The 11,052-nt window shown below is 53.5% G+C and overlaps 4 protein-coding genes across 4 annotated transcripts; 1 reads left to right on the top strand and 3 right to left on the bottom strand.

Annotated features, from left to right (window-relative positions):
- Nucleotides 1–282: 282 nt before the first annotated feature.
- GCG54_00015626 (uncharacterized protein) lies at nucleotides 283–2,004 on the top strand (the record flags this gene model as incomplete). Its single annotated transcript, XM_045415404.1, has 5 exons — nucleotides 283–325; nucleotides 392–559; nucleotides 640–1,389; nucleotides 1,473–1,772; nucleotides 1,862–2,004. 5 exons carry the CDS (start codon nucleotides 283–285, stop codon nucleotides 2,002–2,004), a joined length of 1,404 nt encoding a protein of 467 aa, XP_045256148.1.
- Nucleotides 2,005–2,262: 258 nt separating this feature from the next.
- GCG54_00015625 (Cystathionine gamma-synthase) lies at nucleotides 2,263–4,161 on the bottom strand (the record flags this gene model as incomplete). The annotated part of the gene is made up of 3 exons (XM_045415403.1): nucleotides 2,263–3,907; nucleotides 3,959–4,053; nucleotides 4,114–4,161. The coding sequence occupies 3 exons, from the start codon at nucleotides 4,159–4,161 to the stop codon at nucleotides 2,263–2,265; spliced, it is 1,788 nt and encodes a 595-aa protein (XP_045256147.1).
- Nucleotides 4,162–5,288: 1,127 nt separating this feature from the next.
- GCG54_00015624 (uncharacterized protein) lies at nucleotides 5,289–7,157 on the bottom strand (the record flags this gene model as incomplete). The annotated part of the gene is made up of 1 exon (XM_045415402.1): nucleotides 5,289–7,157. The coding sequence occupies one exon, from the start codon at nucleotides 7,155–7,157 to the stop codon at nucleotides 5,289–5,291; it is 1,869 nt and encodes a 622-aa protein (XP_045256146.1).
- A 2,182-nt stretch (nucleotides 7,158–9,339) lies between these two features.
- Nucleotides 9,340–10,523, bottom strand: GCG54_00015623 (Ribosomal RNA small subunit methyltransferase NEP1; the record flags this gene model as incomplete). Its single annotated transcript, XM_045415401.1, has 3 exons — nucleotides 9,340–9,816; nucleotides 9,908–10,176; nucleotides 10,484–10,523. 3 exons carry the CDS (start codon nucleotides 10,521–10,523, stop codon nucleotides 9,340–9,342), a joined length of 786 nt encoding a protein of 261 aa, XP_045256145.1.
- Between the last annotated feature and the right edge of the window lie 529 nt (nucleotides 10,524–11,052).

Here is an 11,052-nt window from a genome sequence, read left to right as displayed (position 1 = left end):
GTACCTGTACTTGCACCTGTCACTGACGCCACCCATGTCCCTGCCCGTGACAGCTGCGAAAGCTCAGCAAGTCGGGGCGAAGGAACAAAGACAGAAAATTTCGTTACGTGCCTATTTGATCATTATATAGCGCAATCGTCGCCTTAACACCACCTGTGGTCTATCTTCTGGATGCCTCCTACCAACAACCCAAGGCCAGCAACGCTTACACGGGAAAGCCATGTCTTCATTCGGCGCCAAGACTGTCGTTTTCGTATACTTGCACTAGTGATTTGATGAGCCATGAAGTTTGCCCATGATTTCAAAGAGACGCTCAGGCGGGAAGGTACGTGCCCCTTCGCGTACATACACGTCCCCGAAGAATGAGACTGGCTGACAGTACCTCTCATAGGTTTCCCACCTCACTGGGTTGATCTCGCCGTCCCATATAGCCAATTGAAAAAGGTTCTCAAGCGTGTTGCTGGCGAGTTGAACGATCTTGGACTCGACCCAGAGACCTTGCGTCAACTCCTCGACCCTGCTGTTGATTCGCCGCTGGCCGCTAAATACCGTCTCAATGGTAGGCTTTCACCCTCTTTCAACATTTGCTACCGCCATTCGAAAAGTCGTCCGCACCAACATGTGTTGACGATTTCTCAGCTGCTGGAAATTCCAAATTGCTACGACCCAAGCTGACCGTCGAGGTCCACATGTGCGATGGCAATGCAGTAGATGCCTCATTGACTCCTTCGTCTCGCGCTCTTCTTCAACGCATTGCCGCACTCCAGTCTCCTATTTCGGAGAGCGACTTTGACATGGATCAGCTGCCATCCTCAGGATCTCAGTCGCCGGAAGAGGCTTTATCAGAATCGCTCATCTCTGAGTCTGACGTGACCATTGCTGCCGTGAAGGCCAGGTTGTCTACGACCAAGGATCAATCGGCACCTTTCGAGAACTATGAGCGCATCGAGGTACCCCTTGTCTTTGACAGTGAATTTTTCGACATACTCCAGAGCGATGTCAACAACCTCGACGCACTCCAGGCCAGAGAAGAGAAGGTTATGGTGACAGAGATTATTGCCCTTCGTCAGGATGTGTCTCATCTCACCAAACCAAGCCGACTCTCCAAAAGCGACCTCGCGAGATGGCGGGCTATCTTTGAGTTATACCTCGACGCCCAAGTCTTTTTCTCAACCAATGAACAGGACCATGGCTCTCGTGACAGTCAGACTGCCGCAAAACAATTACAGTGGTTCCAGGCGGAGATTACTAAACGAAATCTGGCCAAAGCCTTCAAAATTCCCGAGAGCAGGGAGGCTCTTGTGCGCTTCATGAGTCTGAACGCTGTCTTGCTTAAGAATCTGCAGTTTCAGGAGATCAATCAGATCGCTATCTATAAGATTTTGAAAAGTACGTGGCTTTCTGGATATTTCACTTCGCTGCTATGCAGTCAACAACTAGCTTCCGCGCCAAAGGAAGACTAACAGACGCAGAGTTTGATAAGCGGACTTGTCTTGGAGTTTCCAAGTCTTTTCCGACCCAAGTTCACTCCGACAAGTTGCTGGCTGGATCCGTTGCCAAGGATATATGCGCCCAGATGTCGACTGACTTGGTGTCCGTCGTTCCGCAGATCAGCGACTACTTGTGCCCGATTTGCTTCTCTATCGCCTACCGGCCGGTTCGACTGGCATGTCAGCACGTCTTTTGCATCAGGTGCATCGTCAAGATCCAGCGTCGCAACGAGAAAAACTGCCCACTGTGCAGAGCTGACACAGTCATGAAAGCATCCGCAGGTGAGAATGATAGTCCCTCACAAAAATTGACGTTCCAGTAGATTCTACAAGCCTTGGGTATGTTGCGTACTAATGGAACAATGTGGTAGACAATCTGGACATGCAGCTGGAAAAATACATGCGCAAGTACTTTCCCAAGGAGGCCAAGGAGAAACAACGCGCCAATGAAATCGAGCGAGGCATCGAGGACTACGGGCCCGAATATGTTCATTCCGAGTGCTCCATCATGTAACCACGGGCTGAAGTTGGGAGGATGACGTGCTACACTATTCACTGATTTACAGGTTTCGCCAAGAGATACCCTTGATAATTCCGATACAAATTCTCAGTAGCGAAAGTGGACAACTTAGTCGAACTTTGGCCTCCTTATTCCAATTCTTCTTATTTTCATCCAGGTTGGCCAGTGTATGACTTGGTAAATCTAGCATGTCGCTGGTGTTATTGCTGCTATTGTTTAAGAGCTGCTAGCCTTGCGATATGGTTTTCAAATTCAGACAACCTTCTGTTCTTCTGCTGCCTTGAGAGCAAGCGCGAAAATGTGCTTCAATTCGTCTGTTTCCTCCAGGCCGACGCTCACGCGGATCAGATCTGGGTCAACACCCAGACTGGCCGCCCAGTCCAGCTCCTGATAGTGCGCCAGAAGCACGTAGGGCGACGTCAGGGTGAAGTTGGTACCTAGGCTTGGTCCCTTTGCCGTCTCGAGCGAGTCGAAGAAGGCCATAGCATTCTCTTTCTGCTTGAACGTGACGGACAAAAGCCCCCCGTAACCCCCCCCGGGTAGCTTGCATAGGTCGTAGTTGGGCCTTGTCGGGTTCACCTTGGGGTAATAGACACGTTTGACTAGTGGGTGGGCTGAGAGAATGTCGCAGATGGCTTCTGAGTTCGTGTTTATGCGCTCGACGCGAGACGCGAAGTCTCTGCTGTTCCGCTCCATAAAGACAACGTCTTCGGGCCAATACGTATCCTCCAAATCTTCAGCCCAGGCAGTCTTCAGAGCCTGGTAGTATCTGCCACCAGGATTCAGGATTGCACTACCACCCATGACATTGCAATCCCCTGAAAAAATCTTCGTCAGACTGCTCACGACGATGTCGGCGTACTGTAAAACATCTACGTTGACAAAGCTGCCAATAGTCTCATCCACGACAACACCGAAATCGTATTTGTCCGCAAGACTTCGGATCCGGGACAGATTGGGGCAGGTCAGAAGAGGGTTGCCGGGAAACTCGCAGAAGAGCGCCAGAAATCGTTGCCCGTCTCCCAGGCGCTTCTCGAGATCATCCAGATCTTCCTCCGAGGCATGACCGTAGAATACGCAGCCAGGGCCGAACTTTTGCAGGATTTTCAGGGTGTCCACGTAAGGAAAGCCGAAGTTGATGGATTTCATGTCACCCCTGGCACGCGCCATAGCCCGGTGAGCGTTGAAGATGGCATTCATGCCACAGGGAAACAAGTGCACGTCACCCTCCTGGAGGTCTTCTTGACCTCTGGTATTCTTGCCCATGGGAGGCAACGAAGTGATGCTGGCTTCCATATCAGCGGCCACGGCTCCAGCGATTCTGCGCTTGATGGCAGACTTTGCACGCTCCACGAGGGAGAGGTCAAGGTTGCGTCCGAAGCGCTCTTCCAAAAAACGCAGACTCTCCTGTGCCTCGGGCGCACCTGAAGAAGTTGGTTTCGGGGCAGGATGTTTCGTATCGTCGATGGACGACGGGCGATGATATCTTCTGGGGCCACGGCACGCCTTGCCAACCGGAGACGAAGGTATCTCGATGGCGGTTAGAAGACCCTCCCTGAGCAAATCGTGGCAAAATTCGGCTCGGCGACTCGATACGCCATCTCCGGTGTGTTGCCAGTACTGCTTGGTGACAGGGAATGCCTCCCGAGAATAAAAGACGGCGGAAACAGTTGGCGACAAGGAGCGCAACAGGGGCGAGACGTCTCTGGTCTCATTCAGTCCAAAGTCAACGACGGTGGCGTCGGAAGAGGCGGATGGGTCAGAATTCTTCTTGACAAAGGCTAGGCATCGTCTAGCAATACGGGGGGTAGGGAATAGCATAGCCTGCTGACCAGGTCGGCCATACTGTGACACCAGGTCCTCTGCCAGTGCCACTATGCTCTTGTGAATGAAAAATCTACACGGGTGATGAGCCGGGACTTCGAAGTATTCTTGCAAAAAAACCCACCTTGGATATCCAGTTGTCATTTTGTTCACGACCCATGGCTGGCCCTCTTCATAACCTACATTCGCCTTCCAGGTTGGTAGGTGAACGCTGACTGCCTAGTGAATTGTCAGTCATGTTTACCCATCTGCAAGGTGTCGAAATCAAGCTGTCCTTACATGAGCAGTGTCAGGAGGTATGGACTGGCCTAGTTCGAAGGACGGCATTTTGGCTGACAAGTTGCTCCCTACTGCCTGCTATTCTGCAGTGCCTTGGGAGTTAGAACCCAATGAATGTAACAATGGAAACGGGCAATGAACATCTGACCAAGACGACGACTCACTGGGCTTGTTGAAACAGACGTTCGCGCTGGATGCCCGCAAAAAGTTGACCGCGCCAAGTTGATAAAATGAGTCAATGCAAGGTCACGATGAAGACAGAGGGCCCACCGGCGCTGCAGAGAGGAGACTGACAAAAACCAGGTATCCAAACGCTGTGCCTATTTGTCGTCGGTGTGTCCCCACCCGTGCTTGTGCTCGTTATGTTAGGTGGTAGGTAGCACGGAGTCAAAGGCTGGAGAAAAGTAGTAATTTGCTGTGCGTATGAGCAATTCCAACTCGGCCAGCGCTTGACTCGAGGAATATAAATCCGCAGGGATGGGGTGGGGGGAAGCTGGGCAACGCTGTTGGCGTCCAGTGTCAGTAACCTGCGGGGCGCCGAGTATCGGAGCGTGACACGCTTGAATACCCCTCATTCTAGTTGCTAAGTGCCCGTAGAGAAGGAATGCAGCGGCGCTTCACCAAGGCGCACTTCATGCCCGAGACTATATCACAACCGCGGCCCATTCGGTGCTCTGTGCACAACTCTGATACCAATGCGAACTTAGTTATTGACTGGAATAATAGAAAGCAACCATGGCCCATTTTTCAAATACAACTGGGCCATCGCCCACAGAATCCAGTCCATTCCATACCTGCACAATGAGACCTCACTCTCTCCTCAACAGACACATGCTTGACCATCCTTCATTGCGCATTAGGAAAAACAGTGAATGAGAGTGATCACACAATAGAACAGCAAATACTGCTATATGCAACGATACCTGGCCATTTGTAAGCGGCCCTCGTGCCCACACCGCCAACTTGGCACAGATATGTAGATACGCACCCTAACTCATCCTCCTGTCCTCGTGCTGTTGGCCGAGTCATCTGTTAGTTGTTCATAGGTCTCGACTTCAAGTTCTTAACCTTGCCTTCGCTAGAACCACGCACATGCATGGACCAGCGCGTAAACGCGACATAATTGTTTCCACGTAATAATACGTTTGCAGGCCTTGCAATTCGTCTCGCCTTCTTTAATGATACTGGCGTCTGCTCGTTCTGCTGCCAATGCAGCTGATGCTGTCACTCGGAGCGACACTGACGACATCGTCCTCCCACCTGCTGCCAGCACGGCTCTCCGGCGCAGGAGCACGCGCTGCTGGCATGAATGTAGGTGCTCGCGTGGCTGGCGGATATCCAAACACCTGTTGCTGGTTGGCGGCTCGAACAATGGTTGGAGGAGCCCGAACCGGAACCTTCGTAGGCGTTCTGCTCGGCGCTTTACTTGGCACATATGTCGGCGCATGACTGAGTGCTTTGGTCGGAGCTCTGCTGGGGGCGATGGTAGGGGCCCGACTGGGAGTAGCCGTGGGTGCCCGGTTGCGGACATCAGTCGGAGCTCTACTCGGAGCATAGGTGGGGGCTCTGCTCGGAACCACACTCGGAGCATCAGTGGGGGCTCTGCCTGAAACAATGCTTGGAGCCTGTGTCGGCGCGCGGCTGGGAGCCGTACTCCTGCCGCCCAGAATGGTCTCAACGGTGGGTGGCGGCGGGCGGACGGTTGACTGGGATCTAGCGCTTCTGGCCGAGACATAGGTTGCAGCGTCGTCGACCACGGTACGAGGCACGGCCGACTTGCCAGCAATGCTAAGTCCAGCGTTGCTTTGGTGCTCGTAGTCGGTGATCATGAGCGGAGCCGCCCTCGGAACAGCGGTCTGACTGCGAGAGTGAACGGTGCTGGCCCTCTCAAGCTGGTAACGGGACGCATGACTTCGGCCATCGTTATCGACGTCTTCGCGAGCCCGGCTGCCGGCTTGGCTGTATTTGGCCGCGTACTGATGCGGGACGCGGTTGTCAGGGAGGGTCTGGTACGCTTCGGGATAGCGAATCTTCTCGACAGTTCTCTCGACCTCGACGTAACGCGGTGCGGGCTGCTGATCCGAGTACTGCTCGGGGAAGGTAGCACGGCGTTGGAAGGGCGGAGCGGGACCAGCACCGTCAAATTCCTGGCTCGGAGCCTGCGCACGTTCCTTCTTTAACATGGTGTATGTCATGGCGGCGCCGGCGGCAGCTCCGACAGCCGCGCCCAGAAGACCTCCAAGGACGGTACTGGTCTGCAAACTGCTGCTCGGGGCGGCGGACTTGGCGGGCGAGGAAGCCAAATCATTGTTGGCTGACGGTGAGGTTTCGATAATGGACGTGGTGACACTGCGGCGGAGTAGTGTGTACGGCTCGTTGCCAGGGCATTGGCCGGCTTGGGAGGTCATGGCTCTAGAGGCGGAGGGTCTGGCAGGCGCAGCGGCGGCAGAGCGTGATGGCGAAGATTTTGCAACGTCGTAGTTCCAGTTAAGGATGCGACTGACTTCGTCGTGTGTTGATTGGGTTTTTCGAACGGTAGAGCCAGCATAGGAGGAAGGGTAGTTGGGAGGGGGTTGATATACCACTTCCATGGTGTTACCGTCCAAGTCGGTGACAACGGCGCGGTGGGTATCGCCACTTTGGGTTATGGCAGCGGGGCGGGAGATGGACAGGAGAGCAGGGTTAGCACGCAGGGTATAGGAGTGGAAGTCGGTGACAACGGTGGGGGATGGAGCAGAGAAGACAACGCGGGACTTCTTCAGGGGCTCGAAAGAATTGCGGGCCTCGCGGATCTTGAAGACGGGGGTCGGCGGGGATGATGTTTGATCACGAAAACCGTAGGTAACTGCGGCGGGAAGCCTAGCAAGCTCACACCTCGGACGGGTGGTGATGGTCGTCCTGGAGTCGTTGTCGTCGTCGTCGTCGTCCTCGTTGGCAGCGGTCAACGTGTCGGTGGATATATAGCGGAGGCCGAGGGGTTGGAGGACGGCCGAGTAGAAGGAGGCTGACGAGGGCAGGTGGGAGACATCGAAGTAGGGGGTCATCTGGGGTGTCGGGGATGAGCACGGAAGCAGGCAACAATAATGAGATCTTATGGAGACGGAGACGGAGACGGGGATAGGGATATGGACGGGGATGAAGTTGGGGTTGGTGGCTTGGCTTGGCCTGGCTACCTAGTAGGTAGGGTAGAATTTGGGTTGGAGGATGGCTGGCTGCTTGTTGCACTTTTGGTTATGATGGTGTACATGAACGCGAAACGTGAGGTGGTAGAGGCAAGATGGGTTTTAACTGTCTTGAGAGCGAGCATTTAACGCTTTGGGCCATCTCTTCCATTCCAGTATTTGAGGCGAAGAAAAGAACGTCTTCCGATTGGGATGCCCTTTTGGAACTATTTGGAAGGGAAAACAAACAAATAGAAGACATCCGTAATTTGCGTACGTGCCTTACCTGGCAAGAGTCTAGAAACAGGTCAGTCCGTGATGGCGGTTCCGTGTCGATGCGGCCATCGAGTGCCCATGCCCAAATGCTACCGGCCAATGGAGCCTGCTGGCTGCTCGGGTCTGGTCACTTCTCTTCGCCCCATCACAGTCTGACTGAGTTGGTGGTCTCTGCATCCAGTCCAATCCGACCGACTCCAAGACGGCCACCTCTGCCGGGGATGCTGCCGGAGACCACCAGGCGCCGTCGAGGGCAGCATCTCCTCGGCCAACATTTCGTGCCTACCTTAGGTGCACTAAGGTAAGCTAGGAGTGTGGTAGGTTCCTTACGTGGTAAGATACGTTTCGATGGATGTGCTGTAGGCTCGCCCCGCCAGACAGCGAAAGAACAACCGCAATGCCTCGGTCAGTATCAGTATTAAGGTATCCTTCAACGGTATGAGAGACTGGCCCAAGATACCGGGGAAGAGGAGGGAGGGGGCGTCTTAAGCCCAACCCAATGGAAGCCGCCTACTATGTATACCTTACAGAAATCGTGTCATGCCGTGTCTGGCCACCACTCGGTTACCAGACCCCGCTGCCCCATTGCCATCCCACCCGCACCACAGTTCGTTCGCGTTGGAAACGTGCACTTTTCCCATCCTGCTTCAACGCCCAATCATCAGCGTGACAATCCCCCAGTCCCAGCTGCAACTCACCGCAACGTCTGCCGCTCCGAATCACTGCGCAGAGCCTGAGTCCCGAATGGAACCTGATGCATACCACCGGCTTCGCGTCCCTCTCGCCCCTCGCCTCAGATGACAGGTCTCTCACATCCCGCCTCACTCTTTTGCTCATTGGGTGGCCGTAAACCCTGCTCTTATTTCGCTGCCCAACCTAGCCTCCCGTCTTTTCAAGTCTGATGGAAATGCTCAGGGATTTCTTACCGCCCATGACATGCACTAGGAATCCCTAAATAGCCGACTTCTATCAAGTATCCTCCTCCCGGGTTTTCCGCCGTTCTTCCGCTCTCAAACGTGCCCCCTGACAGCATTATGGAACATTCTACTACTATTCAACATGAGGCGACAGTAAACATCTGTAGACCTATCGCGGCCACCAAATAAGGCCACACGCGCGCTGATGTGTCATTTCTCCGGTGACCACCGCACGAGATCACCAGTTGCTTTATTGAGGTAGTCGTTTACATTGGTGAGATTCTATGTTCAATTGGATAGGCCTCTCAGCAGTGCTACAGTCCGCACGCCCATATAAGTACGGCAACTGAGGCGATCCCTATTTGGTACTTAATTACCCATAAACAAGCCCGAAAACCCTCTAGCTATCAATTCAGCGACGAGGAGTCACTCTCTGCCTGCCTCCCCACCTTATGACCATGGCCAAGAAAACAAAGAGTATTACCACAGCTGAAGAGGTCCCTGCAACCAACCACGCATGATCAATGATGACGGCAGAAAATGCTATGTCGACTTGATGTGACACGAATGGATGAGGAGAGCATGTTAAACATCGATGGATGCCCCAGTTTTGGTTGTAAAATAGTGGAAGTGCAAGCACAGGCGAAGCGAGTTCCAGAGGCTACGGCTGCCGACCACAACATTGTATCGTGCTCTTCCTGCTGCGCCCGTGGCTTTCGATGTACGAGTTGATGGCGCTGTGTCCTGCAGATCGGGGAACCAAAGAACGTGCCAGCATGGGCCAACGTCGCATACAGTCCAGGTCCAGCAGCAGCTTGTGTTCCGCTACACTCACTCACCAGCCGCGAGTCAATGGCGTGGGGCACTCGCAATTACTGAATGTCCCAGCAGTCCTCGGCGGCATGACAGAACTTGCTGCAGGCAACACTAGCTGACAAGCTGTAGTTGCTGATGGATATCTTCTCGTCCACGAGGCCATCGGCAAAAGTATCTGCACCTTTCGCCATGGCACCCACAAAGACGCAAACACTCTCCTTCGGACCCAAGGTATCGATGTAGTCCCTGCACTTCACCAAGGGGGCCTCGAAGCTGAGTGTAACCTTGCGGCAGTTGGGAGGCAGGTGGTCGGTGATGGGATTCTGGATGACACGCAAGAGCTTCTCCTGCGAGTTGGTGGAGCGGATAGACAGACGGTGCAGCAGTTGGACCATCAAACCAGCAAAGCGTTTGAAAGTTCGCGGAATGCGAACCGAGGGCGATACTTCAATCAAGACACCTTTGGCAGTGTGGATGTAAATCTGAAGTTTGCCAGCCTTGTTGATAGGTGAGTCGAGCAGGGTGAGAAGACACTGGTCAGTATGGTCAGCATGTTGAATGCAGACATGAGTAGAGCGCGTTGGGGCGCGTAAAATGCAAAGCAGTGTATTGGTAGTGTCCAACCTGGTGAGTAATGTCAGGGCGCGCGTCACTGATATCGCGGTTCATCTTGCGCATGACTCCAATATGCTCGTCACTGTTCAGCAGCGAGTACTTCTCCTCTCTCTGGACGCCATTCCGACCAGTTCCGCCGTGGGATGCTTTGTACGTCTCGAGGCTGGCATTAGACAGGACAACGATTAAACGCTGGGAGTCCTTGTCTGCAGGGGGGATCGGGACATTCTGTTCGGCAACAAGCTGTGGGAGCGCCGGAGGGGGAAGCGACTGAGTGCCTGTAAGAATTGATACATTAGCCAAGATGCGATGACATTGAAGCGATCAAGCTGCGGTCTTGCCCCGGGACGTTGAGTCTGCCATCACCGCTGAAGCAGTGCGCGATTTACACGGAAAGCTTTGCCTCTGGTTTCTACTGATGGTCGCAAACACTTCAGACGGTAGCAACGTTTGATCAGGCCCACGGAACAAATGCGCAAAATGTTGCACGAGATTACCTGGAGGGCAGGCGGGCAGTACGAAGAAAAGAAGAGACGGGGAAACACCAGGTGCGGTTGTTTAGGAGGAAAAGGCATCTGAACTTACGAGGTCGCTTTACTCCAGCACGGGCCTCGGGTGAAGACATTTTTTTTTCGAAGGGGATGGAGGCAGGGAGCAGGAGCAAAGGAGGGGTTAAACCGACAAGTAAACAGAACTGCGCTAGGTCATGCACGGTAAGGCTACCGCGAATTGGGTAAGTAGGGACGGAATGCCGCAGAATGTGCGTTGTAACACAGAAGGACGAGGACGATGATGATGGGAGGCGTGCGAGGAATGGAGGTTTAATATCCGTCACAGTTGGGGCAAGGTGAAAGTTTGCGACGTCGTTCCATTGCGCGCGCCGACCGGCCTTACCTACCTTGGTCAAAGAGGCAGGAGGGCACCCGAGGGCGGGGCACAACACAGGAGTCTGCCCGCCCGGCAGAAAGAAAAGCTACATCCATTCCCAAATTAGGTAAGTCGGAGTATAGTTAGACAAGCAACACTAGGTGGGTCAGCTAATAGGCAACCTTAAAGGTGTGAAAGCATTAAGGTACCTAAGTACTAAGGTGTGAGATATTATACTTTTTATATAGATATTAATATATTTATACTACTAACGCTAAATAAATAAA

The sequence above is a fragment of the Colletotrichum gloeosporioides genome, assembly GCF_011800055.1.
Source record: "Colletotrichum gloeosporioides strain Lc1 chromosome Unknown consensus_119, whole genome shotgun sequence".
Classification (NCBI taxonomy): Eukaryota; Fungi; Ascomycota; class Sordariomycetes; order Glomerellales; family Glomerellaceae; genus Colletotrichum; species Colletotrichum gloeosporioides.
Note: the sequence above shows the minus strand (reverse complement) of the source record. Positions and strands in the feature narration are given on the sequence as shown.